Source organism: Taeniopygia guttata, chromosome 7 (assembly GCF_048771995.1).
Source record: "Taeniopygia guttata chromosome 7, bTaeGut7.mat, whole genome shotgun sequence".
NCBI lineage: Eukaryota > Metazoa > Chordata > Aves > Passeriformes > Estrildidae > Taeniopygia > Taeniopygia guttata.
In genome coordinates this window covers 1,921,430-1,949,370 of record NC_133032.1, presented here as the reverse complement: position 1 = coordinate 1,949,370, position 27,941 = coordinate 1,921,430, and the positions used below count along the sequence as shown (strand labels likewise).

At 49.2% G+C, this 27,941-nt stretch overlaps 1 protein-coding gene across 1 annotated transcript; it reads left to right on the top strand.

Moving 5' to 3' along the window:
- The first annotated feature begins 276 nt into the window (after positions 1–276).
- LOC115495908 (uncharacterized) lies at positions 277–27,875 on the top strand. The gene is made up of 13 exons (XM_072931852.1): positions 277–1,064; positions 1,197–1,249; positions 1,796–1,972; positions 2,190–2,364; positions 2,451–2,476; positions 3,329–3,401; positions 3,709–3,799; positions 4,915–4,988; positions 5,800–5,945; positions 6,066–6,189; positions 7,258–7,642; positions 19,061–19,199; positions 27,099–27,875. The coding sequence occupies exons 1-13, from the start codon at positions 327–329 to the stop codon at positions 27,352–27,354; spliced, it is 2,457 nt and encodes an 818-aa protein (XP_072787953.1). The 5' UTR covers positions 277–326; the 3' UTR covers positions 27,355–27,875.
- The last annotated feature ends 66 nt before the right edge of the window (positions 27,876–27,941 follow it).

Below are 27,941 nucleotides of genomic sequence, written 5' to 3'. Positions count from 1 at the left end.
CAGAGCTCAAAGTTCTCCTCTTCCTTAATATAAGTAACTTTTGTTTGAACACTTTGTGTGCTGTATGATGCAACAGGGATTCCACCAATTCAGAAATCAGCTCTTGGGATTTCTTTATGAGCGTGCTGTAGAATTCCTACCTGCTTATTGCGTGCAGTAGGTGAAAACACGATGGTTAATTTAATGTATTTTTTTATCCTTCTGTATATTATGGAGCATCTTCAACTTCTCTTAATTTTTACTAAGGTAGGAAGAGCCAAACCAGTGACTTTGAGAGGTTGCAGTGGCAGTGAGTTGTGTGATTCCTTCGGAGGAGGAGGAGAGCCATGGAAGTGGAAAAGAGGAGCAAAAGGAGCTGCTGCACTCAGACCTCCTTCGTGGCTGCAGATTTAGGGGAAGACTCGCAGCTGGAGTATCTCAGTGCTTACGAGGATTATGAGGAGGATAAGAAAAACTCAAATGAGTTTTCAGAGCAGGAGGAGGTTGGAGAGGTGAAGGCCATGCCACTGGCTGGTGACAAGGTGCCACCCCGGATGGCAGTGGGGGAAGAAGATTCTGGAAAGAGCGAAAGACCTGCCCAGAGCGTGGCAGTGGAGCCAGCCACTGCTCTCCTGCCGCCCAGGGAAGAGGCCCAGCTCTGCAAACGCACAGAGCCCTCCTGCTTCAGCAGCTGTGAGCAACCTGTGGTGTGCACTCGTGGTACCAGCAGTGCTGCAGAGGAGGCTGAAACCCAGCTCCCAGTCCCTGAAACCCTCCTGAGCAAGAATCCTGTTGCTGGCATGGAAGCTGCAGATAAATCCTCTGGTGAGAGCCCCAGGGCTGTGAAGCTGGAGCGTGGTGAAGCCCTGAGGAGCGTTCCTGGTGTCGCTGCTGGCTCTGGTTCCAGAGCTGCCTTCCCAATGAGCAGAAGCAGCAGTGCCCAGGCCTGTTCCTTCTCCAGGGCAGTGAACACAGAGGTGACCATGATCAGCAAAACTCGACTCGTGGGGCGGCTGGCTGAAACCTCTGTGGATGCTGCTTCCAGCACGGAATGGTCCGTCAGAGCTCACAGCTCACACGTGCAGGTAATTGACATAAAGCAAGGAGGGCCACCAGACCAGCTTGCTACAACTTGTGTTAATTTTAACTTGTCTGCATGGGTGTTAATCTGTTAACTTTTGGCTTTTTGCCTTTTTTTTTTTTTTTTTTTTTTAAAGCAGGAATCCAAAGATGATCTCTCTGTCTGTGAGTGGAAGTCAGGCACTGACAGGTGGGTCAGGAGTTTGTTCTTGGTTTTGGAATTTGAGTTTCTGGATAAGAGGTTTTTTCATGATTGAAAGGTTGTCTGTGGCTTGGCAAAACTGGTGGTATTAAAAGCTTGCTGGGCAGCAGTTTCTGCTGCAGAAGCCTGGACAGGTGAGAAGAGTGAGCCGAGGACTTCCTGAAGTTGAACAAAGACCAAAGCAGCCTTGTTCTGCAGTTGTAGACCACCAGAGATCCTTTCCAGCCTAAACTATTACATGGCTGTGGAAACAAAATTAGTGTGTTTGCAGATCCACAGCATTGCTAAGTTTCGTTTTGTTCTTAAGGCTTCACTTTTTGGATAGAAATTATGATGTTGCTTGTGCAGTTCCTACCTCTGATAAAACTGACTGTAATGATACAATCATTATTGTGGGTTAAATAGGATTTTCCTTTAATCATATAAAAAATAGCTTCTGGCAAGCTCCTTGCTTCAAAATAAAACACCATGAACATAAGCAAAATCTTGAAGCCCTGGAATAAATATTCTGTTGTTGTTATTATTATTTTAAAGGCCAGAACATGCCAACAAGCAAACTGGGAAGAGTTCAGCATCAAGCTGCTTTCAGGATGTCCTGCAGAGAGCAACTGAAGCAGAGCTGCAGCTCCTGGCCATCCATTACGAGATGTGCTACCAGCACTGCTCGAAGGTTTATAAGCTGGCTTTGGAGGAAAGCACCTTTTTTGGGAGGCATGTGCTTTAATGTCCTTTAAAATAAAGTGGGTAACTGGTTATCAGGCAGGTTGCTAAATGGTACTGGTAGATTCTATCCATAGCTTCTAGGAGTGTTTATAATTAGTGGTGTTGTCCAGAGGACCCCCAAGTCTTACTTCTGTAAAATCTCCAAAAGCTGTAAAATCAATGAAATGTCTCAGTTGATGTTGCTTTTTTACCCATATTTTAATAGATGTGAAGATAAGGCTGAGTTACGTTCATCTTTCCTGTTGGTTTTGGATGTGCTGGACAATAATTACAGCAGTATGAGAAGGAAAATAAGCATGGGCATACCTTTAAACGAACTTCCACCACTGTCAGTTGAGCTGAAGTTTTCCCCACTCTCTTCTTTTTACGTCCCCTCCAAGGTAATTTCTTAACTGTTTAATGTTTTAAATAAAAATTGTTTAATAATTAAGATAATTATAGATAAATCTCTTTTTTTTTTTTACAGTTTTTCAGAAAGAGTCTCTACTCTGAGTAAGTAGTTTTCATTTGTTGTTGTACTTACTAAGTTAAATGAGTTTATAAGATGTTAAACCTATAATTCCTTTCTTTCAGGAATACATCTTGTTGTTTCAGGCTGTTTAGCTAAAAGATCAGCATTGCCCTCTGGGGACAATGGTTTTATTTTAAGGGCATTTTTCCTCTGTGGTGTTCTAGTATGCAAAGCAGGGAATATCTTTACCATCTTTATAGTAAAAGTTATCAATTTACAGGTCATTTTCCTGTTTCCCTGCTTTCACTACTAAAAGTCTTTGTCTCCTGTTATAATGGCACTAAGCAACAAAAAACCCCCAAAAAAATCCCTCACCACAAAAACCCAGAATGACTTTGCTGCCAGCAGAGATAATATTAAGCATATAGATAATATTAAGAGATAATATGAAGCTGTTTTGCTAAGATTATCATTCAGCTATGAAGAATAATAGAAAAATGACTTATTTCAGGCAGGTACATGATAGAATATGTTCAGGAACCCCATCCAGTGACTTGCTGTAAGTGGAAATGAAAACAAATTTGGCAGTAAGTTTTTACTGAATTGGGTAAACTTTTAGAGACTGTGTGAAGTTTCCTATTAACCATGAGCGAAGTTAATCAAGAAAAAGCAAAGACAATTGTTTTGTAAATAATTAGTACAAGTTGCAGTGGTATTTCAAATTGTAAGGAATACATCTGAACATCACACAGAAAACTATTAAGATATAATGAAAAAAGCCAAGGTGTATTAAGTATGTTAATTTTATTGTGAGCTTCTGGAAATATTTAGATTACTGTAGAACTTAAAATTGTTGTCCCATATTTTGTATGAAATTCTCGGATGTGTTTTAGTGATCTTTCAGGTGAAGGGAAAGCTGACTTTGAAGACTCAAAACAGCAAGAAAAGGGGATTTCTGTCAATATGGTAGGGAATTCTTCACTCCTGGGTTTTGGAGATGGTAATGTTGAGAAGTATTTTCTCCTTTTAGGTGCCTGCAAATGTGTTCAGGGTCTTCTGGGCTCTCAGCCTGGGATCCTCTGCCACTAATTGCAATGCAGCTCCTGTGTTCACAATTTTAATTGCCCTTTCAAAATAAAGTAACTTGGGGGTTCTTGAGGATGATCAGCAGGTTTAACTTTTTTTTTAATTCACCCGCTTCATGGGCCGGTGTTCTGAGAAATAACTTATAATTAGTTGGGAGTGCTGTGATACAACTGAAATGTGTTTGTAGGACAACTCACAGACTGATGGTGATCAGCCAGGTGATTCTGCTTCCTCTGAGACACAGGAAGAACAACCTAAAGTTGAGGCTCTGGAACGTGGTGAGTGATCTGCCCCTAGTAAAAATAATCCTTTATTTGTGAGTTAAGTTCTCAGGGGAGGAAAGAAACCCTGTTTCAAACATGTGTATGGTAACACAGCTGCCCTTTCTGTGATGGAATGTTTATATTCAGCTATCAAAATTTATTGATAAGTATTAGTAGCTCTGTATTATTACTTGCATCTTTTTAAAAGTTTCTAATTAAACTAATAAATGTCACATTTTTGAAATGTAGCACCAAGAGATGTAAGTAGTTAGAACCACAGAAATCTGATACTCTTAGCATACCATGGTTTGAATTTTAACACTTGAATTTTTATCCCAACTGCCAAGGCTGTGTAAAAAATGAGGAAGGAAGTGAGTATTGGTTTGATGCTAAGGAAGATTTGTCAGTGGCAGATATTTCAGTAGTGTGCAAAGAAATGAAAAAGCAACAAGGAAAACAAGATTTGACTGACTCAAGAGGTAAAGTAGTGTGCTTTAAACTGATAAACCAAATGATGGTGTTTATTGTTGGAGTGCTCTGTTCCTTCTCCAAGCATAAGTAAACTTGGAAAAAATGCCAGCTGGGTTTTCAGATTTATTTTCTCATTTTCTAGCAGTGAATCCCTGTACTCAGCTGTTTTCATCCAGCCATGTTTTTCCTTGAAAACTTCACCTGCAGTGCTTGAACTCAAATTAGTAAATGCCCAGCCAATCACATAGATGGAAATCTTTCTTTTTCTCTCCTCCTCCTTCTCTTTGTGTGTCCTTCCCATGCTGGACTCTTCAGAGTGAGATGCAAATGGTTTGTGTTTGGAGACTTGAGTCACAGTGCTGGGAAGTCCCAGGGTGTTGAAGGCAGAGAGCCTGGGCGTTCTCCATACCAGCCTTCAGCACTGGTACTGTTACTTCAGAGCTGTGTTTCCTCTGCCTCTTAAAATCTCAGGAAACACCCAGGGAAAAGATGTTCCACAAGCTGAACTGCTGTGCTTCTCAGGACACTCATTTTCTCTTAGGAGATTCTCTTCTCTCCCTTAGTTTGTTCTAAAGTTTTCTCTCTAGGCTGTCCAAAATCTATGGAGAGGATGACAGCTCGAGAACAGTCACTCTTTACTTTCTTACATTTATTATTAGAAGTGAAGACGGTGGGGAGTGGGAATGAAGATTCTTCTGTTCCTGTTGGTGGTCCAAAACCCTCAGTGCCTGAGGTAGGTCTGTTCTTAATTTGTAGGAGGAATTTCTTGCCTCTTTAAGGCTTCTTTCGTACACTGCATTTACTACCAAGTACCCTGATCTGAAATCACCTACTCAACAGCTGGCACATTTACTTGGAGATAATCAGAAGGGAAGTAATTATTGCTCACACTACTTTGTGTGGCAGACTAAGCTTTAAATCTCCCTGTCACGTAACATTTAATAGATAGAAAATTATGTAAGGATAGGAAGATATGTTACATATTGGTAATAAATTTCTGTCATGTGGCAGAAGAGTGAAAGCACCTTTCTTTTGCCCCTGCATCAGACTGTGACACCCTAGCTGATCTTTCTGAATCCTAGGACAGTTTGGAATTTCCCCGTTTGCACTAGATTTTTCGTCTCGTAACACCATTTTTTTAAATGTAAATGTCCCGTGGCTTTATACAGGGAAGATTTTGGGGTAATGGATGGGAAGGAAACTCTTGGATTTTCCAGCATAAATCTAAGAAACCTATATATACAGTATTTTGTATTGGCTCAGTTTAGTCCTTGGAGAGTAAAGGGCAAATCAGTAATTGCTGGTGTTGCTCACGTAAACCACACAGATTTGCTGTCTGTGGGGATTTCCCTTTAAACATGCTGGTCCTTTGGGAAATGGTAATTGAATCTAAAGTAGCAGGAATAAGATGAGCTTTAAGGTGCTTTGCAACCCAAACCATTCTGTGGGTCTAGGATTTTATATTTATTTGTAGGAAAGAGGTGCTTTATTACCTGTACACCCCTTAAGCCATGCATTTTTCCCTTATTTTGATGCACTTTTAGGATCCTAGGGAAAATTCCCTGCAGAAAACATCCACTTGTTCCTCTGTGAACACATCTGGTATCTTTGTTTCTCCTTATGCACTGAACTTGAGCAGCTTTACCAAGTTAATAAAGAGACTCCAAAAAAAGCATCCAGGCTTTAGCAGGTGAGATATTTGGGTTTCTTTTCAGCCCTGGTTTGTAATGGAGCCAATACCCACGCTAACCAATCACTAAATGTGTGGCACAAAACTCGATGTTCACGGTTATTTCCTTCATTCCCACAGAGAGCAAATTGCAGATGCTGTGCAGGAGGTGAGAAGAATCAACAAGGGTGTCCTGAGTGGCATGGCCATCAGTTCTATTGAGGAGAAGGCCTCTGACATTCTGAGTTCTCAGCAGCAGAAGCACTGAAAAAGGTGAATATTCCAGCCTAAGGGAAGTAGACTCCCACACTACAGCCTGACTAGATTAATGCAGCCTCCAGCCCTGCAGGAGGTACCGGGGTGAATCATCTGGAGCAGCGGTTTATAAGGACTGGGAGCTGTAAAACAGGTTGCATTCTATAAGTCTTGGTGCACTGGTGGTTTATTACTGCATATGGGGATTTTTGAAGGAATTTTGAATGAGTTAAAGACGGGACCTCTGAGTTTTTAGGTTATGTGGTTTATTTTTCTTCTATATAGATAGAAAGGATCCCCATTTTCCATAGTAAGAAACAAGTATATAATACATTTAAGAGAAGATGATTCTGCTCAGAGTTCACCTAACCCAGTCTCTTGGTTGTACTTTGTTGCAATTGGTGCTGGAAAGAACAGCCTTGTTTACTGTCAATAAAGGTTAAAATTTGTTCTTCAAAAGAGTTGGGTCAGTGCTGTGCTGTTTGCAGACCTCTTCTGCTGCCTGTCCCCGTGGCAGAGCCATGGCTTTGTGCTGTGCCCTTGGTCCCAGTGCTGCAGGTGAGCCCTCAGCTTTGGTGTCTCGGGCTCTGCCAAGATGGAAGCAGTCCCAGGCTTTGCTCTTCACCTCATTACCAGCAGCTGTTGCTGTTCCCCGAGCTCGGCTCTGTGATTAGGCGGGTGTTAATAGTTCAGGAGGAACTGGCTCTCTTGTTCCTCTTGGGAAAGCAAAGCGTGCACGATGTGAAAGACTCGAGTTAGCAAACTCTGGTGTTCCTTTTTTATTGACCTCTGAGAGGGAGAGCTGACCTGAGGCGTGAGAGAAGCGAGCTGTGGGCAGTGACCCCGCTGCGGCAGAGTCCGGCCCCGCTGCACGGGCGTATCCCGGTCCGGAGCACCTGAGGCTCCGCCGCTCGGGCACAGCTCCGCAGCGAGCTGCAGGTGGAGCTCTAGGAGCTCGGGAGCGGTGTTACACTCCAATAAACATTAAAGCGGAAGCCACAAAACATTCCTCCTTAAAATCGCATTCCGTGTGTATGTTCAGCCCTAGAAAGGGGGGAAGGCAGGATGTTTTAGCTAGGGAGAAATCCCCTCGCTGGAGGTGGAAGCGGGGTTGCGGAAAGCGCGTGAGGAAGGCGGGCTGCTCCGTGCTTTCATTCGGAACTGTTCGCTCCCTTCGGAGGTCCCTGGGCTGCGAGGGGCAGAGGGCGATAAGGAGAGCCCGGGCTCCATCTCCATCTCCATCTCCATCCCGCTGCCCCCACGGGAGCGCTGCCCCTCCTGCGGCCGCGCTGCCGCCGGGAGAGCGGAGCAGGAGCCGGGCGGGGCCGCGCCCGCCCCCGGCCCGCCCCTCCCTCCCTCCGGCAGCGCCGCGGGCGCGGAGCCCGCCCGGCCCCGGGAGCGGAGCCGCTCCTGCCGCGGGGCCATGGCCCTCCTGCCGCGGCGCTTCCTCTGCTTCGTGCTGGGTAAGTGCGGCCGCCGCGACACAACTTCCCCGGGGCCGCGGGGCCGGGCTCCCCGGGACTCCCTCTGTGCTGGGCGCGGGCGTGCAGCCCCGGCCGCCTCCTCCGCGCTTCCACCGCCCTCCCAAAGCCCGGCCAGGCTCCAGCCTGGCTTCGCTGGCGACACAGCAGTAGGGAAAGGAAAAGGAGAAATGATTCCAGGGCGCTTGGCCTCAGGAGCAGTGAGGTGGTGATGCTGTGGGACGCAGCCTGCTTTGTAGGGGGATTCCCTGCTTGCTAGGCGAGTTCTGTCTCTGGTCCGTGCCTTTTGTTGGAATTGTTTGATTACTGCCTTTGCAGTCTGTCTTCCCATTCCTGAGCCGCAGGGAAGAGGAGGCAGCCAGAAGTGTCCCTTCAAAGAGCTGAGGTTGGATGTTCTGGGATTTACGGGTGGAGGGGTTGGAAACGCTGGCGTTGTGTGCTTGTTTCCATGGGATGCCTCGGTTTCTTTGCTGCTCCTGGCATTTCAGTGCAACAGGTAAAGACTTGTGCCGTGCTTGTCACCTGTGTACCCGCAACAAAAGCTCGGAGGGGGGGTGGTGCTGGTGGTGCTTTGTAAAAGTGTGTTTATTTAAGGTGCTCCAAAGGGAAACCGCACCCCCTCATCTTAACGCTGATCTTCCACAAAAAGTGCTCCTCGAGGCAGCACAAATTTTTCCTTCTTTCCCTTCCTTCCCCTGTGCTGTTTTTTTCCCCCAATCCCTGGTGAGTAACGCAGTGAGCCGTGCTGCCCATGATGTGCTGATCTGTACCATGTAATTAACTATTTACTACTGTAATTAACTATTTACTACTCCTCAGCTGTGCAGGGCAGGAGCAGCCCGTGCCCTTGGACGAGGCACATTTTCCTGCTGGGTTGCCGGGAAGGGCTGCACAGCCCTGTGCAGAAAGCACTAACTCCTGCTAGCTAGGATTTCTCTCTGCTCTTTTTTCCCTGCCCCCGTCTCCTTTTCCTGACTCTCCCTTCTCTTGGTTGGGGAGCTGTAACTTTTAAAAGTACTCCAGGTTGCTCCTTTCCATCTCCAGTGGGCTCTGGAGCAGCAGGATGCTGCTTCTTGTGTGAACCAGGTGCCCAGTGACAGCTCATCTTGGTGCTGTTGATGTTTTTCACTACATTCTCCTCCTAGGATTTTCTATTTTGAGCACATTTAACAAAAAGACCCACTCTTTTTACACCTTTCTGGTGTAAAAAGTCAGGGCTGCACTGAAATTGCAAGTGGCAACTGAGTGCTCAGAAATCAAGGTGATTTGCACCAATGCAGGTATTTTAAAATGAGATTTTTTTTTTTTTTAAAAGGGAAGGGTCTGAGAGAAAAACCTTTCTCTTAAAGCTTGAGGTTTAAGAAACTTCACCACTAGCTGCAGTCTTTAAAAAGCAATGGCAGCCAGGGAATCAGCCATCCTAAAAGTCTCATTCAGCAAGCCAGGGATCCAGCTGTACCCCGAGGTAACCACTTCCATTGAGGCTTTTTCTGGGTTTTGACTGCAGCTTCCTGCAGAGGCTGCTCGGGGAGGAGGGGATGAGGCAGGCTCTTGCTGTTACTGGGGCAGTGATGATTGGCACCACACGCAGCTCTGTGCCGGGCTGCTTGGATTTCTTTTAGGTGTAGATAACTTACTGTGAGAGGTAAGAGGCAGTTGCAAATAAGGTCGGTAAAACATCAATATCTTCTTGATTCCCTGTGTCTTTTCTCTGTGCTGTACAGCACTGTGTTTGCACAGTCTATAGAAAATTATGCTTTCTTAAAAACAAAACTTCTAGGCAGTGTGTGTGACCTTTCCTGGAAAACAGGAATGAAAGTGCTTTGTGTCCTCTCTCAGCCCAAAGCACGCTCGGTAATGCCTGCCACTGATTGCAGCTTGAGTGCCTCCTTTATCAAAAGCTAAAGCTCCCTTTAAACTCGAATTTAAGGCTGCTGCCTCTCTGAGAAAATCCCCAATATTTACAGAGTGCCCTGTTAGAAATTCCTGACAATAAACTAAAACATCTCTGGTATGGAGAGGACTCAAAACTTCCTATGCATCCAAAGAGAAGCGTGTGGATAGGGACAACAAAATAGCCTCCACCCTGTAATTCCTTGTACTGCTCCCATAGGTGCCAGTTGTTTTCCTGCAGGAACCAGTGGCAGGTGGGGTTGGTGGGCTGGCTGGAGGCTGGGTGATGTGGTCAGGAAGCCTCTTGGCTTTGAGGAATAGGGTTGCATTGATCACTCTGAAACGATGCTGAGTTTAAGTGAAGCACTGGCACCTCAGCCTCCCACAGTAATGCAAATACAAATGCCATGGCCTGGATGGAATGAAATGAGACCTCCTAATGGCTAAGGATGGGCTTGGCATCTTTCACCTTTCCACAGGGCTAGAAATCAATGTTGGGGTTGTGGCAGAGTTGAGGGAGGTCTTGGAAAGCCGTGGGTGGGAGTCTGGAGTCACTGCTCTGCTCTGGCAACTTTGTTCTGCCTCCCTGACTGGATGCAGAGTCTGGCTCTGTCATTTTTTGGGGGAAGTTTGGGGCAGGTTTGGGCCCCAAATCCGTGGCTGTGGTCAGAGCCCTTCCCAGCACAGTGCCTGCACCAAGCCAGCATTAAAAGCCCATTAGAGGGGAAATGCAGCGTTTCAGCTCACTCAGATAGCTAAATGCCTTTTGCTGCTCTAAAATACAGCCACGGCTGGGGTTTGCCAGGTCAGTTCCTGCTGTGGGTGGGTGATTACCAGGGAATCTTCATCCCTGGCTGCCATTACTGCCTGCAGAGCTGGGTGCTTTTAATCATCAAATCCTCTAATGAAGCTGCTTCATGGTTTCAGTCCCTTGTCTCTGTGCTCCTAGAACATGAGCTTTTGGGGATCTGAAAACACATCCTGACACCTCAGAGAAGCACTCCAGGGGGAGGCAGGCAACAGCCTGGGTGAAAACCCCCCAGTTTCAGCCAAGGGTGATGCCCCTGGGCATCCCTGTATCCTTTAGGTGCTATTTGTTGGGAAAGCAGCAGCGCTGGGGGGGGGGTGCGTTGCAGAGAGGTGCAAAATCTCCGTGTGCTCTTCAGCTGGAAGGGAGGAAAACCACATCGAGAAGTCTCTGTTGAAAAGGAAAACAAATGATTCTGGTGATTCCCGGGCTGTTCACGTGGCTCAGCTGCAGATTTCAGTCTGGAAACTCTGTGCTGAAAGTATTTAGTGAAGCTGCTGTTGTGTGCAGCCTGTGATGGGCGCACCAAGGTGACAGTGAGGTTATTTTGGTTTTCTCCCTAACAGCTTTTTGTATTTACTCAATATGTGATTCTTCATGGGAGATCTGTTAGATTGCCCAGGCAGTGATTTTTTTTATCTTGAAGGTAATTCAATAAAATGTTTGCTAGTCCCACGTAGCAGAAAATCTGTGTTTAACACACGTTGAAACCTGAACCAGCAGGATCACAGCGTGTTGTCTCCAAACCAATGCCAGGCACTTTTAACCTTGGTGTTACTTTTCCCTGTTCTTATTTTAGCCTCAATCAACTGAAATAGCTGAAGGAAAAAATAATCCCGGGGGTGGAAGGAGAGTACGTTTGCCTTTAGCACATTCCTGAGGTCTGGAGTGTGGTGGCTGCTCCTTTCTCCATGGCTTTGCGACCGAACCGACATCCCTGGCATCCAGTGCTTTGTTGATGATTTAAAAATAACTCCGAACCCGGCTCTAACGTTGGATTAAGGTGTTGGGATGGCATTGTAGGACACCACAATTCTCCCTGGGAAGGCAGGAGGGATGTGGCTGGTTCCCTTCAGCCCCTGGGTTTGGGTGCACAGAATCCAGTGGGGATCTCTCCTTGCTTCCACCCTGCTCTTGTGAGCAGGGATTTGATGGTGGCCTCGGCCAGAGATGACTTGAGCTCAGGGTGGGCGAAGTCAGGGCTGTACAGACATTGCCAGTGCCTGTCTGAAACCTGTGGTTTGCCTCCATTAATTCAGTCAAGAAGAACTATTTTCCAGAAGACCCCGCTGTTCATCAAGGATATAATTATCTTTATAACTAGCAGCTCATGGCACATTTTTCCCTCCCCTGATGTGCAGTCAGCCAGCAGTTGGGTTTTAGCATGCCTGGCTTGTGATTCCCTTTCTTCTTCCTCCCTTCTTGGCTGCTTTTGATTTTATTTTACCTAGTGAGTGAATTTTGGTGGGTAAATAAAAGTATTTGTCATTCTGTCCTCTGCAGAATCAAGTCTAAGGACATGTAAGAGAGGTTCCTGGAAATATGCTTGGCAGCCTCTGATGGATAAGGCTAAAACATAACTTGTGCTAAGGCAAGTGGGAAACAGAGGCAAGGAGGGAAAGACCCTCATCCAGTTTCTTGGAGCAGCCTATTTCAGTGTATTTCGTGGTTAATATTATTTTAACAGCAATGCTTTATGGCAAAAAGTCAACCCCTTGTGACCCAGCTAAGCAGGACTGCCCTGCACTGGGCTACACAGTGCAAAAACCCCGATTTTTCATTTTCATTTCATTCTGCATCTTACAGGAGCTGTTACATGGAGTCTTGCATGGATTGGAATTAAAATTATCTTTCCTTTGGGGATGAACTGGATCTTGTAGGTGCTTCATGAAATACTGGACTTGAAAGAGGGGTGACACAGTGCAGTGGTACCTCTGAGCCCCCAAAAGCCCCAGACAGGCTTTGTTTTCAGGCAGCTGGCTCCTACCTCAACTTCCAACTAATAATTCCCTGGCAGTTATTTTTAGGCAGTTTATTTTGTGTCCTCTTATAATGCTTGGAGTAGCTATAGAATGGCAACAAAAACTCAAGTATCCCAAATTCAACAAAAAGTAAATGCCTACGAATCATCCAAGTACCCGTTTGAGGGATAAATCACTTCCTTCCTTTGCAGGCACAACAGGATTTGTGCCAGATTTAAAACCTGGGAGATCCTTTTGGGTTTCATGATGATGTTCAGCTGTATGCAAAATACCTCATTAATGCTGGGTGGGAAAAAAAGCAGCTTTCTCTTTATTTTGCTTAGTGTAATAAAATGAAGGGAATAATAACCATTCCAGGAGAAGGGATGAAGTCCCCCTTTGCTACACTGAGTTCATAAATCAGATTAAAGGCCTTTAGTTTGTGGGTGCACTTCCCCTTAATGTGAAAAATTTATGGGGTGGGCCCCAGAGGGCTCTCCAGGCCCAGCACATCTTGTGCTGCATTCCCTAAGAGGTGGAAACCTTTGGCCCCTTTGGAGGTTTTCCACACAGCAGGTCCCTAAGAGAGGCCTGTCCCCAGCTTGGCTGAGCAGGGAGTGACTCTGCTGACTCTGGATCCAGTGTCCCCTGTCTCTGAGGCCAGCAGGACGTGCTCCCACCGTGGGCTGTATCCTAAATTTGCCTCTTTCCACTTCAAGTTTTTCCCCTGCCGTGAGACTTCTTTCCCCTCTCAGCTTGAGTGGGTTCTCTCCCATCCCACTTTCCTTGAGTCCTTTTGGGGCAATGAAGCTGTTGGACAGGCAGACTTTGGGATGAGGTTTCCATCTGCAGAGCTCCCAGGGGAGCTCCCTGTGTCTGTGCCCTGTTCAAGCAGGAGCTCTGTGCTTTCCTTCTGCTGCTCCATCTGCAGCCCCCCAGAGCAGAGGGCAGGCAGGGAGGGGGGATCCTCCTCTGGGGCTTTCCCAAGTGAGCCTTGGCAGCTTGTCCAAGAAATCCTGGGATCAGCCTTCCCAGAGCTTGGAGATGGGCAGGTCTCCCCCACCTCCCAGCGTCTGCTCTGCCTCCAGAATCCTCAGTGTGTTGGAAAATCCCCACTCCCTTTCAGCACGTAAAAGCCCCCAGATGCCATGAATTCCCTTTTAATTCACATCCTGAGTGGCTGCCCTGGGAGACAGAGTCCTGCAGATCAAAGCACTGTGCCACAGCCTGGCAGGGGAGGCAGAGCTGCCTGTTTTGGGGACCTGAGGGTGCTTCTGAAGTGTCCATGAGCAGAATGGGAACGGGATGACCCCGTGCAGGTCTCTGTCTCCTCCAGGATCCCCTGCAGGGCTCAGACCCCCTCATCCATCTCCATTCCTGGGCTGCTGTACACCCCTGGAGCTGCTGCTGCATCCCAGCCCTGTCCTGAGCCAGCTGGACAGGGAGGAGAGGCTGGAAAACTCCATTCCCTGTGCAAATCCCAGATGGAAATAGCCCTGCTCGGCCACCCCCCTGCTGTCCCCAGCCCCAGCACCTGCAGTTTTCTGTCCCAAAAAAGCATTCCAGCTGAGCACCAGCTTAGTTTATTCCTGGTAAACCAAGGGTTGTTTGCAGTCTGCTGAGCTGGTGGCTGCCAGAAGCAGCCCCAGTGGAAGGATTTTTTTAAAACAGAGGGTACCAGAGCCTTCCCAGGTTTCTGCAGATGCTGAAAGGGCCAGTTTTTCTATTTTTGTGGCTGCAAACTGGGCTGTTTTTCATGCTCATCTTCTGCCTCCTGCCCCATGTTCTCTCCCCACGCTCTTGTGAGTGTTTTATTCTGCAGCCAGGTCCAGACCACGAGGCCTGTTCTGAATAAAACAGCAAAACCACCACCTTGAAGAGAAGAGGAAAACAGCTTGTTTCCATCTGGGGCTTGTTGGGAGCACTGAACATTTCACATGGGAGCCCTGAGAATTTGGGAGAAGCCCAGGGGAAGATACTGGGCTGTTTGTTCTCAGAGCCCAGAGCTTTGCTGGTGTCACACGTGCCAGTGCCAGCCCTGGTGTCAGTGAAACCCTGAACAGTTTCCCCCAAAAAACTCCCGACAGTCCAGCTGAGGAATTCTCTGCAGGTGTTGTCAAACAGTTTCGTCATTCACCCAGCACCATCAGGGGTACTTGCAGAAGTGCCTGGGAAATGGGAACATCCCTGTGCCAGTCTGAAATCCCCAAATCTATCCTCAGGTTCCACAGTACTCCCTGTGGGGTTGGTTGCACATCCCAGCAAAAGAAGCCCAAGAATTCCTGGAACACTGAGGGGGGAAAGGCCAGAGAGCAAGGGTTTGTGGAGGGAGAGACTGATGTGAAATGCAGGATGTTTCTGGCAGAGCAAGCTCAGAGGTTTTTGCTGGTGAACCATCACAGTGACAGATGTGTGGGCTCACAGAGGGGTGGGTGTCCCAAAGCTGTTTCTGGAGGGGTGGCCCTGAGCTCTTGGTCCAGGCTCCAGCTCTGAGAAGTTCAGTGTAGGAAAGTCCAGTTGTTTGCCCTCTTCCTGAATTTTTTGTAACACTTCAGGACCATCACTGTTTTTCTGCTGAAATAAATGTGTGACAGGCTTTTTGCAGCTAACCCTCAGTATGCTGAGTCCTGGTGAATGCTTGCTGGGACTCTCCAGGACACCAATCCCAGGGCAATCATGAGGATCTGGGATGCCTGCAAAAGCCCTCCCTCCAATCACCTCCTCACCACTGCTCTCCAGGTGTTTCCTGTGAGGAGGCAAACGAAGGGTCCTTAATATTGCATCTTTCACCAGGCAATCAGGGATTCTCTCAGCAGGGAAGGTTGTTCATCAACAATTCTCGTGACAGGAGAAGAGGGAATGGCTTCCCACTGCCAGAGGGCAGGGTTAGTGGGATACTGGGGAGGAATTCTTCCCTGTCAGGGTGGGCAGGCCTGGGAGTTTTGGAGAAAACCAGGGGAAGATACTGGGCTGTTTGTTCTCAGAGCTCAGAACTTTGCTGGTGCCACATGTGCCAGTGCCAGCCCTGCTGTCAGTGTCACTTGGCAGTTACCTTCCATCTTTGGGGTTCAGCTTTTGGATAAATATCTGCTTATTTCCACAGGGTGCCCAGAGAGGCTGAGGCTGCTCCTGGATCCCTGAAGTGCCCAAGGCCAGGTTGGACGGGGCTTGGAGCACCCTGGGACAGTGGAACATGTTCCTGGCCATGGCAGGGGTGGCACTGGATAAATGTGAAGGTCATTTCTGACCCAAACCACTCCAGGGTTCTGTAATTCCCCCTGTCCCTGTGGCACCTAGAGACCAAGCTGGGCTGTGGAGGTGCTGTATGGCTGCAGTGGGATGCTCCCAGAGGAGCACTGCGTTCCTGCAGCTCTCAGTGCCATTGTTCCTGGGGGAATGGCAGTGATGGGGCCCATGAGAGGGGAGGCAGCTCAGCCTTGGTCCAGCTGAGTTTTGGAGCTCAGTTCTTCAGCAGCTCCTTTCAGCCTTCACAGATGGATGCTGCTGAGTGCAGAGCTGTGACTGCTCTGGAGCTGAGTTATTTACAGCTCACTGCAGCTGACTTACACCATCTCCATCAGCAGGGCTGAGGGCAGAAGGAAAACCTTCTGGAATGAGAGCCAGGAGATACAAAAATCCCTCCCTGTTTTTTTCCCCCCGCTATTGTTACAAACCCTGAGCCTGAAGTCTGAAGTGGGGTTGGGGGAAAATCTGTGAAGCAGCAGGGATCTGTGGGGTGAGGTGGGCACCATGTGGGAACATGGCAGGAGCTTCTCACTTTGACCTTAAATTGTGCAATTACAGCTAAAGTCAGTTCTCCTGGTCAGCTGGAAACCAAAGAGCTCTGCCTCCCCGTGCCCAGCTCCATCCTCACAGCACTGACACAACAGGCCCTGCTGCACCTGAAACAAAAGAGCCCTTCACCATGGCCAAAATCCAGTGTCCTTGGGAAAGGTCACTGGCTGATGGCTCTGGTTTCTCCAGTCCCTGGGGCAGAGGGATTTGCAGAGCCCACCAAAGGGATTTGAGAGCAGTGCATGTTGCTGCCCAGACTTTGGTGAGGTTTTTGGCACTGTCTCCTGTGTAGGTCTGGGAGATGCAGTGGGAGAGGCACCTTCAGGAGCAGGTCCTGGTGGGGCAGGCAGAGCTCCTGGGGAGCACTGAGGAGCTGCCAGGGGGGACAGCAAGGTGCTCACCTGCCTCTGAAAGACCTCCAGAGCTGCATCTTCTGAGCTGCCGTGGCTGGCACCTGCTTAAAGCTCCCCAGGGTTTGGGTTTCATTTGGTTTTGGGTTGGTTTTTTTTTTTCTTTTAATAGTAGGGTTGATTTTCATGCTGGCTACCAGCTATCTGTGGCTTGCTGCTGCTTGCAACCAGGTTGTGGTTGCTTCCTCCCCATTGTGTATTTGGTGTTCCTCCTTCTCCACTCAAGGTTAAAGGTGTTCTTGTTGAATTTCCTCAAGTGGCTTCCTATTCCTCATTTTCTCTCTGTGCTTTGTGTGTCTCACTCATTCCTTCCTGCTCTGTTTCCTCCTGCGCTCCTCAATCCTCTTTGCTGCTCATCTTTCTGCTTTTTAATCCCTTCTCCTCCCCTGCTCTCCCTTGTCCTTTTGCTGTGCTCTGCTCTGCACCTGACACATTCCCCAGCAGCATTTGCTCTGCAAGCTGCTTGTCCAGACAAGTGATGGCTGTGATATTTACATGTCCCTCACAGTCCGGTGCACGGATGTCACCGAGGGATGACCCCTGGGGTGGCCCCTGAGCCTCCCTTGGATGCTGGTGCTCGCTCAGCCATGTCACTCCTTGCCTTGGCTCATCCAGATTGGAAAGGATGGGAAGGGGAGAAAAGGCTCTTGGCCATCAGTCACCCTTGAGCCTGCCTGGACTGAGATTTGCAGTCCATAAATCATTTATGTTTGCCTCATGTAACAGTACTGCACATTCCTTCTTCTTTCTTCTTCCTTCTTCTGCTTTTCTTCTGCTGCTGCTGCTTCTCCTGCTTCTGCTTCCTCTTCTGCTTCTTCTACTTCTTCTGCTTCTTCTCTTGGAGCTTTGCTTCAGCATGTCAAGCCCTCCCATCTGGGAGCAGGGCATATCCCTGGCTCAGGCTGTGCTCCTGGCTGGTATCAGCTAGGCAGAGCTTGAAATTTTGGTAAAGTTAGTTTTATTATTGCAACAGTGAGGGTTTAATGCTCTTTTACTTCTCATGGCTCAGTAATTCCCATGGTTTTATGGGAGTCAGGCCAAAGTGGCTGCTGCTGTCAGAGGCAGCATGGGAGCCCTGCACCCATCCAGGAACATCAGCCAAGGCTCTGGGGGCCCTTCCCACCCAAATTCCCACCAGCTCCTGACTTCCCACCCATTGCCATAGGATGCTGCTACCTAAGTGCTCCGAGGATTTTGGAGGCTGCAGAGGGATGGTGTCCCATGGTGATGTCCCTTGGCCACTAAATAAGCAGCTCGATTCTGTTGTGTTAAAAAAATCAGATAAAAATAAAGCAGAGAGTTATTCACACGTAGCGAAAAATAGATGTGGTATGTGGTGCCTGCCTGCAGCGCACTCCAGGAGTTGCAAAGGCACTAGCTGGCACTTTGGCACCAAGGGAAAGCTATTATTTATAGCTAGGCTCACTAAACCATTCCCCCAAAGGATTTTTTTCCCTTCCCTTTGTAGGGAAGCACTGTCCTTGTAGCATCACTGTCCTTTCCCTTTCCCCTCACCAGCAACACTGTACTGATTGTGCATGATGCTGTAAGCAGCACCTTTTTCATCCCTGTTTTTAAAGCAGTTGCAGGGACACATTCCCAGGAGGGAATTCAGTCAGCACTGTGCAGCCAGGGATGGATTTGATGGATCTCCCTGTGTCTGTCCCTGTGCTCCATCAGAGGTGGATGTTTGTTCCCAAGTGTGGCACTGTGCAGGTCATTTTTCAGGGGTCAGCAGCAGGGTTCTGTTATCCCCCAGCTTCCCCCACACCCTGACTTGTGTTTTAAGCACACAACATGGACATTTGAAGTCCAAAGGCATTTCGGGTGATCAGCAGAGTATAAATCCACATACTTACTAATTTATGAGTTACCCAGCATGACTTGAATAACTGATTTATCAGCACCAGGCACTGGGGAGGGGCAGGCTCTCAGGGCTGTGAGAACGAGGTTTTGGATAGCTGGGGTTGCTCTGGTGTCAGTGCTTTGGCAGAAACCTCTGTGTGAGGAGAGGGGCTGTGGTGGGGCTGTTGATGCCTTGAGAGGCATACTAGAACAGAGGCCAGGCAGAGTTACAGAATAAAGCAGGGATTTATTAAAAGGATCTCCTCAATGGATCCACCTTGGGCAGCACAAGAGCCCAGCCAGAGCTACACCCAAGATGGACCAAGATGGTCACAAAATGGACAACTGGTCATGGGGTCTCTCACTTTTATAAGTTCTGCTTCATTTGCATATTGGAGTTAATTGTCCAGTTACAGCTTTAGCCTATGAAGTCCCATCCTGCTTGTTTGTCTCTCTTCAATTCACCATTGTTTGTGCTCTTGGGTCTCAGATTTGGATCATTTGTCCTCGGTCCCCAGCTAGAGAAGGAATTGTTTTGTCTCCCTGCCCTGTGCAGAGAGCTCACCATCCCCTTATACGAAGCCCAGACCCACCCAGTAAAGCAGCACAGAATGTGAAAAATAGGAAAGCTGAACCTGTGGCATCAGTGTGAGCCCAGCAGAGCCTGACAGCCTGGCCTGTCTTGCAGCCCAGCACTTCATCGCGGCCACGGCGTGCCAGGAGGCCGACTACGGCTGGATGATCCGGCACTACTGCCTCAAGGACTTCCAGGACAGCATGGAGGGCATTGGCCAGCGCCTCTGGTGTGACTGGGGCGAGACCATGGGGTAAGTGAGCTCCCTCTGCTCCTCCCTCTCGTCCAGCTGGGATTTGGGGTGCGGGGGTGTCGGCGCTGGGGTGTATTTCACTGGGGGGAACATCCTGATGTCACTGTGCTTGGCTGCTGGTGCTGCCCTGCCTCTGTCCCTGCTGGGTCCCCGAGGGTTTCTCCAGCCTGGTCACACGTGGAGGGCTTGGAGGGGAGAGCAGTGGATGTTGTCTGCCCAGACTCTGGTGAGGGTTTTGGCGCTGCCTGTGTGTGAAGCTGGGTGAGGTGGGCTGGGAGCTGCTGGAACAGCCAAGCCAGGGGTGTTGATCGTTGGCCAAGCACTGGTTGCAGCACCCAGGGGTCACCACTGTCCTGCTTGATCTCTCCATTAGCACTGTGGGTGATGGGACCGAGGGTAACCCCAGCACCTCAGGTGACACCAAACCAGGAGGGGTGGGTGACACACCAGAGGTTTGTGCTGCTATCCATGGGGACCTCAGCAAGCTGGGAACCTCCTTAAGTTCAGCAAGGGGAAGGGCAAAGTCCAGCCCCAGGCACCAGGATGTGCTGGGGCTGCCCAGAGAGAAACCAGAAAGGGATCTGGGGGTTCTGGTGGGCACCAGGTTGAACATGAGCCAGGAGAGTGTCCTGGTGGGAAAGCCTGGGCAGAAACTGAGGCATGGGAGGTCCCCTCTGGACACCAGGAAATGTGTTTTCACTGTGAGGGTGGCCAAACACTGGCACGGATCTCCCAGGGCAGATGTGAAATTTCCATCCTTGGGGATACTATAAAACCAGCTGAACATGGCCGTGAGCTGCATGAGCAGGGGTGTTTGGACAAGGTGAAGTGAATCTCCAGAGGTCATCTCCAGCCTCAGCCATTCTGGGATTAAAGGATTTTTTCAAGGAGCCCAGCCTGAGCACGGTTTGGAAGTCAGGGTGGTGGTCATGCTTCACCACACGGCAGTGGAGCTCCAGTGCTGTGTTCTGGACATTGATGGGTTAATGAAGAGGCAGACTGGGATCCCCATCATGGGGGCTCCTGGTGCCTCACAGCTTGATGGCCATATTTCCCAGGAGGTTTTTCATTTTCCCTCAGCACTCTGGTTCTCCAGACAGTTCAAAACCCCCTAGCCCAGCGTGAAAACCCCGTAACCGCCGAGATGTCCTCAGAGAAAATCCCAAACTGCCCCACCAGAGCTGCTGGCTCAGCCCCTGCTTCCAGAAGCTGTGTGTTGATTTTTCCAAGCAACTAGAGGGAGAGGCTGGAATGGTATGGCAATGGCAGCTGCCTGCTAAGCCTCCTGTTTGTAATCAGTGTCAGGGCTGCAGCTGTGATTTACGACTTGGGAGCAGCGGAGATGCAGCCTTGCTTCCCTGGTGGAATGCTTGGGAGCATCTCTGTGGGATGAGGAGGGTGGAAGGGGATCCCTGCTCAGATCCCACCAGGGAGACTGGGGGGACACCCCACACATGTGGGGAATGTGCTGCACTGCAGGGGTTTGTTGCATTTTTTGGGGGGAATTTCCTTTGGTTTTATTTTTATTTTATTGCAAACAGTGCTTTCTGTGGATTAGTTCTTTGCTATTTATAGTCAGCAGAGCTGAATCTTTTGGTACCACCACGGTGTAAATCTGCTGAGATGGGTTTGAGAGAGGTTGAAAGACAGGTCAGGGGTGGCTGTGTGCTCGTGTGAGGGCTTGAGGGAATAACCCCCCTCTTTCCCCCTTCTGCTGACTTTCCATGTTGTGCCTTTCCATGGCCTTTCCCTGGGAAAATGAAGCAGTGGAACATGTGACACCAGTAGGGATGGGGGTCAGCTGGAAACAGGGAGCAGATGGTGCTGTATGCCATGAGTGTTTTGCACAAAAATTAAGAGGTTTTGTGAGATTTCTGTGGTTTCCTGCTTCGTGGCCCTTTCTTCTAGGTGAAATTAAAACCTACACACGTTTGTGTGTGCATCTTTCGGTCAAAGGTTGGGCTCCAGGATCTTGGAGGTCTTTTCCAACCTTAATTATTGGTTGATTCTGATATTGTAAACACACTGTTGGGTTTTCCTTCCCCTTGATCCGTGGCAGAATGGAGGGGAAGAAAAGAGAGCTGAAAGACTGTGGGAGGTTTCTAGTTTTGAGAGGCCTCATCTGGTGCTCAAAAATACCCAGGGCTGCTGATGTTGTTCCAGCCCTCAACATCTTGTTCTTTATCTCACATGTCCTGTTTGTCTCCTAAATAGCTTCAGCTGAACTCCTTACCCTTGAGGCACTTGGAGGAAATGTTGATAAGCTTTCAGGGTTTAATTTGATTGCCCCTTTGCTCCGTGCAAACACATGGCTCAGGGTTATTTGAGAGATGACATTCCTCTATCCTCTTGTGCCCTCAGGACAGTGGAAGAATTGGGTAGAAATTGTTCAGTTACTGCAGTAAATCAGCTGCTAGGATATGGGGTTTGGGTGGGCTCAACATCTTGCTCCCTGGATGTGTGGGGAATCACCATCCCCTTTTTGGGGAAAGAGATGTCCCAGCAGGAGTGGGCAGGGGGTGGCATAGCTGGCTGGTCACCCCTCCGGCCCTAGGGGAAGGATTTTGTCTTCCACCAGGTGTGAGACAAAGAAATGGAAATAAAGCACCTGCCTAGAGCCTGTTTTCTCCAGATTTTCCCCCAAACTAAGGCATTTCAATGCTTGAAACCTGTCTGAAACCAGGAGGAATGTTGGGAGCTTCTGCCTCTGTACCACCCGCAGCAGCATCGTGTTTGGAGCTCTGATTTCCTGGATGCAGCATTTAGCAGGGAAATGCCCCGAAGCTCCATCATTTCCTGCTCAATTGAGGCTGGCACGATGGGAACATCTGGATAAATGAATTGTCTCAGCAGAGTTTGTAATCCTGGGTCACTGGTCCTATTTATAGGCAGCACATGCTGCTCTGTGGATGGGTTTAGTAGTTGGTGTGCAGGTTAAACAGCTGAGTTAACAGAAGAAGAACTTGATAAAACAAAGAAAGTAAAGAAGTTTTCTTCCTGTAAGACAAAAAGTTTAACACATAAACTGCTTTGTCTAATCTTACCTAGGGGGTTCCTCCTTATGCTGCTCCCATCTCACCTTCAGCGGCATCAGCTGAGCTCCTGCACCACTGCTCCTGTTCTGATGCAACCAGGGGCTCTCTCTGGGAAGGTTTTTCCACCCCCTTGAGCTCTGCTGGCTTTCTTAGCATTGCTTATTTTGGAAAATTGGTGGATTTTGTCATACAAGTTCTTCTCATGGACTGAGGGAACTTGTGTGAGCTGTTGGCCACTTTGGCTGCCCTGGGACTCAAAACCCAGACTGGAGCTGCATCTTGGGATCTTTGGTGTCAAGGGCTCCTCCGTTCCGTGCTGGTGGCCGAGCTGCTTTGGCCAGGAGCTCATCTGTGCCCGATGAATTATCCCAAAGAGCAGCTTGGCTATTTTGATTCCAGCTTCATTGGCGTGCTGGCTGAGCCAGGGGGATTAGCTGTGGTCTCCCTTGAGGCAGCTATTTCAGGGATGTGGGGGCTGGGGTGCCACTGCCCAGCCCCAGTGCGTCAGCAGGCGCTGATGACTTGGGGATATTTGTCCTGCTGGCTTTGGCTGGAGGGCCCTGCCAGGGAATGGATTTGCAGGAGGGTTTGTGCACAGGGGGATGCTCAGGGTGCCGAGCGCTGCCACAGCTGCGGGTGTCACTCCGGCCCAGCCAGGCATCTTCACCCCAAATATATCCACGCTGTGGCATTCCTGAAAATCTCCATGGAATGCTTTCCCCTGTCCTGCAGGAGGGAGCTCACCAGGGGGATCGTGGTGCTGCTCTGACAGCTGCAGCCAGGGATGGAGCTGCTCTCCCAGCTGTCAGCACACTCACACTCTGTCTTCAGGTTATTTCTCCATTATTTACAGAAAGCAGATTGATCCATTCTCTTATTATCTCATTATCTACTTACTTATCTTCAGCTTGCCAGGTCCCTTCTGGATACCCCTTTAGCCTGGCTCCAGGCTCTCCTTGCAGAGGAGGAAATCAATGTTTTCTTTTAATTTGCAAAGCAGAAGTGAAGCCTTGTGGTGTTCTCTTTTTTCCCTTCTGAAGCAAGGAATTGAGGAAGGACAGGAAATACTGGGATACTCACGGTGAAAGAGAGAGCTGTCAATCCTGTGAAGCCCAGTCCTAGTGCAACACCATCCACATCCAAGTGCTGTCAAGGAATAAATGCCAGAGCCAATTCCAGTCTTCGCTGCAGTGGTAAAAAACCCCAGAGGAATTCCTTAGGATTTATAGCATTATAAGCATTCAGATGCCATCAAACCCTAAATCATTCTTTGACTCCTTCCCAGAAGTGGCCTGGCCCATCCCCATCCTGCTGCCCTTCATCCCCACACAGTCCATCCACAGCATCCTTTAAATCCAACCCATTTCCATGGTGACAGGGACAACAGTTTTAACTGCAGTTCACATTGGGTAGGGAAAAAATATTCCAACGTACAGCCAAGATTTTCAGGGCCAGGTGTCTGTCTCCTGGCAGTGGTGGGATTGTTTGGGAAAACTTGCCCTCCTCCCAGGGCTATCCTCGAGCGGCTGCTTAATATTTTTGTGGAGGAGATGGCGTTTGGGAGGTGGAGGCTTGCAAACAAGCTTTGGGCTTGTCTGAAAGCCAAAAGCTTGACTCCAGGCTTGCTACAGGCAGAATGGAAGCTTGGAAAAAAGTTTGTTAGGGAGGCCCTGCTGTTGAGTCAGGAGATGCAGAAAGGACCCCCTAGCTTCTTCTGTTTCCTGGGGTGGGGTCTGGGTATGGCTGCATCCAATTATTTCCTACATAGCATAGGAAGTTATATATATTGCCCTGTTTATTGAAACAATATTGAAGCAAAGCTGTTAAAATGAGCAAAATAATTATGGAGTAGAGATTGCTGTTACCTGTGTGGGCAAATCCATGACCCCCCCTTCTCCATCCATGCATGGGAACTTTCACAAACAGGGTAAAGTTTGAGCTGGTTTACCCTCACTTGGGTAGAGCATTCTCTCTCCAGGGAGTTCTGACTCTGTGCCTCAGGATCATCCTTGCAGCCTGAGGGGCTTGGCTCAGCCTGGTGGGTGTGGGGGGAACACGGTGCTCTGGGGCTGGGCTGGGGGGTGGCAGAGCTGAGCAGGAAAACAGCCCCCCCCCCCCCTGAGGTATTTCACCAGCAGCCCAGGCTGAATTCCCAGTGGGAGCAGGCTGGCCTGGAGCTGTCACAGGAACGTGACCCTGCTCTGAGCAGAGAGAGAAGCAGAGAGAGAAGCAGAGAGAGAAGCAGATGCTGTTTTGGAGAGGCAGCGGGACACACGTTCACTGCTGTGAAGAGCAGGGAAGAGCACACACAGGCCCAGGCATCAACACTGCTGCTCTCCTGATCCTGATCCTGATCCTGATCCTGATCCTGATCCTCATCCTGATCCTGATCCTGATCCTGATCCTGATCCTGTCTGACAGGGCAGTGTGAGCAGCCTGGATCCAATGGTTAACCCTGGTTATCCCTTCCCAGCCAAAGGATCCTGCTGGTATCCTGCTGTGGCAGGAGAAGGCCCCAGTGCCCCGTGCTGGGTGCATTTGGGATGGACAGGAGGTGATGGAGTCTCACAGGGCCGTCTGGGGGTCTGTGAGGTGCAGTGGAAGAAATGAGAGCACTTGGGTGTAGCTGAGAGCTCAGCTTGGCTTTTAGCTCTTCGTGGATGAAGTGTGATGATCAGGTGTGCTCTGTGTAAGCCAAGGGCAGAAATCGGCTCCTCAGCAGCACCCAGCCTTGCTCTCCCCTGGCCAAGAGCTCAGCAGCCCTCAGTGTCACTTCTGCACTTGGACCTGGTCCTGAAAACAGGTTATTTCCCTCCCACTCACTCCCCACTGGCCTCTGGGGCGTGTGGGGTCCGAGGGGGAGAGTGCCCGTGATGCCCCCTGCTCCTGCTGGGCATGCATTTGGGGCAGGGGGACGGGACTTCAATGAAAACAGCAAAAATAGAAGGGACAAGAGACTTAGGGTGTCTCAAGCCACCCCATTAAGGTGGAGGGACCTCCCTCCAGTCATAGCCCCATGGTCACCTCCCTGTCCCCCCACACTGCCCGTGTCCCTCAGGCCCCTCCTCATGTCCGGAGGTGGCAGAGTGCTGGAATTTGGCTGGAAAGGGCAGTGACAGTTTGGCTGGAATTTGGCTGGAAAGGGCAGTGACAGTTTCTCCTCTCATTTGCTGGCACTGCTGCTTTGGTTCCTTGCATGCCTTCCCATGCAGTGATGGGAGCAGTGATTTATCCCCACGGAAGTGCAGCTGGAGCCAGGGAAGGACTAAGCCAGCTGCACTATGGCCCTTCAGCTTTAAAAATAGCTTTCATTTGCCTGCTAACACTTTCCCTCTGGCTCCTGAAGATGCTGCAGCTCCCAAGATCTCCTAAGGATGCTAATGAACGGGAAATGGTAATTTTGCACATCGGGATGCTGAGCAGAAGCTGCTTTTAGCAGCTGCAGGCTCTGTTAATTAAATCTCTGGCTGTGTGGGCACAGCCTGCCCCAAAACCCCAAGCCCCAACTGAGGAGCTGTGCTGGGGCTGTGGAGAGGGGCTGGGAAGCTGCTTTTAAAATATTTCTTCCCCCAGGCAGGTTTTTAATTGGAGAGCCGGGGTTTGCTTTGCTTTGCTTTGCTTCTCTAGGATTAGACGGTGACTAATTGGGATGGTGGGGGAAATTGTATCTTTGTTTTTATGCATGGCCAGTTTTAAAGCAGGGAGGGTTTAGGTGTCATTTTTAAAGCAGGGGGAGTTTAGCTGTCATTCCAGAGGGTGGTTGGATGACCTGGCACAAGGACTCAGGGCTCTGGCTCAGGGCTGCTCCTGCTTCTCCAGGTATTTTTTTTAAAAATGGAAAAATTGACTTGCTGGTCCTAGAGGGGTGGGCCTGCCCAACTGGTTTCTATGCAACCTCCTCAGTTTTAGGCAAATAAAAGGAGCTTACAAGTAGGTTCAGTGTACTTTTTTCTGTCTTCTTTGGACTGAACTCACAGAGGCTGGAGGATGGTGCTTGAAGGCCGAGTTGGGATGGGTTTCCTGAAGGTCTGCTTAAAATGGGTCTGCCCTGTATGTTCTAATAGCACCACTTTGGCCGGGAAATTCTGCAAAAATTAATGCAATCCAGACAAAAAAACCTCCAAACTTGGTGTTCCTGTAAATACTATTTCTGTTTTCATTTCCTTCTGTAAATTAAACCACCACCACATAATTCATAAATGAAAACTGCTTTTGGCTGTGAGTGAGCACTTGAAAGTTGCCACCCAAGTGTCAAAACTGGTGGGAATTTAAAACACCCTTTTACCTTTTTACCTCTCTGCCTGTGAACTCAAAATCCCATATATTTTTATAGGTTATGAACATTTCCAAAAACCTGCTATATATTTTTATAGGGCTAGGAATATCTAACTGCAAACTCAAAAGAATAGCTAAAAAATGTAAGAACACGTATCTGTAGTACAATCTCAAGTACACGCCTCTGTAATAGAATATAATATATTGTACAGGGTGGGATATATTGTAGTAATGATACGATATTTAATATATATATTGGGTGTAGGATATATATAATTTATATATGTATGGGATGTATATTGATATTACATTTATTATAAATTATATTGATATTACATTTAATATAAACTATATCTTGTACAGGGAGGGATATATTGTAGTAATGATACGATATTTAATATATATATTGGGTGTAGGATATCTATATAATGTATATATGTATGGGATGTATATTGATGTTATATTTATTGTAAATTATGCAGTATCTATTTTGTATTTTATATACGCTATATTAATGGATCCGGTACTTCCTGCTGTACGGGGGGACGGTGCCAGCCGCTGTCACAGCCGCTGTCCCTGTGTTTTGCAGCACCTACGGGGAGCTCACCAACTGCACGGCGCTGATCGCCGAGAAGCTCGACTGCTACTGGCCCAACCGGCTGGTGGACGAGTTCTTCGTGGCCGTGCACAGGCAATACTTCAGGAACTGCTCGCCGTCGGGCCGGGCGCTGCACGACCCGCCGAACGGAGTGCTGTGCCCCTTCATCGTGCTGCCCGTGCTGGTCACGCTGCTGATGACGGCGCTCGTGGTGTGGCGGAGCAAACGCAGCGAGGGCATCGTGTAGGGGCGGCGCGGCCGGCAGGGGAGGGGCGGGCGGGACTCCCCTGAGCTCGGGAAGAGCCGCAGCACGGAGGGTGGGAGGGTGGGAGCCCCGGGCAGGGCCGGCCCCGCCGCCGCCGCTCCTCCGGCCGAGTGCCCGCCGGTTCCCGGCCCGGCGGCGCTGAAGCGGAGCTGGCTGCGGAGCGCCGCTCACCCCGCGCCCGCCCGGCTCGCCGAGCAGGGAATTTCAAAGGGAAAAAAAAAAACAGGGCCGTGTGGGGAGCTGAAATCCTGCCAGCCCCGTGAGACCAGCGGGTCTGGGTGTGCCTGAACATCCGCGGCTTCCTCTTTGTCCTGTGGGTTCCCGCACGCGTGAAAAGGCATCTCTTCCCCAGCCCCCGCCACAAGGACCGCGTTTTGCCTGGGAGGTGGGGAACGACGGGGAAGGGGTGGCACCGCTGGTGCCCTGGGGCTACTAACAAGGAATGGGAATAAGGTGCTTTTCCTACCTAAATAAATAAACACGAATAAACCAGGTGAAGCCTCCCCCTCGGTGCCCTCATTCTGTGATGCCAGAGACCCCCGGTAGTGCTGAGCCCACGCCACGAGCCC

What these genes read in the sequence shown, in the direction of transcription:
- LOC115495908 (XM_072931852.1), top strand. Translation starts at nt 327, where the DNA reads ATGGAAGTGGAAAAGAGGAGCAAAAGGAGCTGCTGCACTCAGACCTCC. An exon ending in TGGAAGTCAGGCACTGACAG is followed by an intron (nt 1,250 to 1,795) that starts GTGGGTCAGGAG and finishes ATTATTTTAAAG; the next exon opens with GCCAGAACATGCCAACAAGC. An exon ending in CTTTTTACGTCCCCTCCAAG is followed by an intron (nt 2,365 to 2,450) that starts GTAATTTCTTAA and finishes TTTTTTTTACAG; the next exon opens with TTTTTCAGAAAGAGTCTCTA.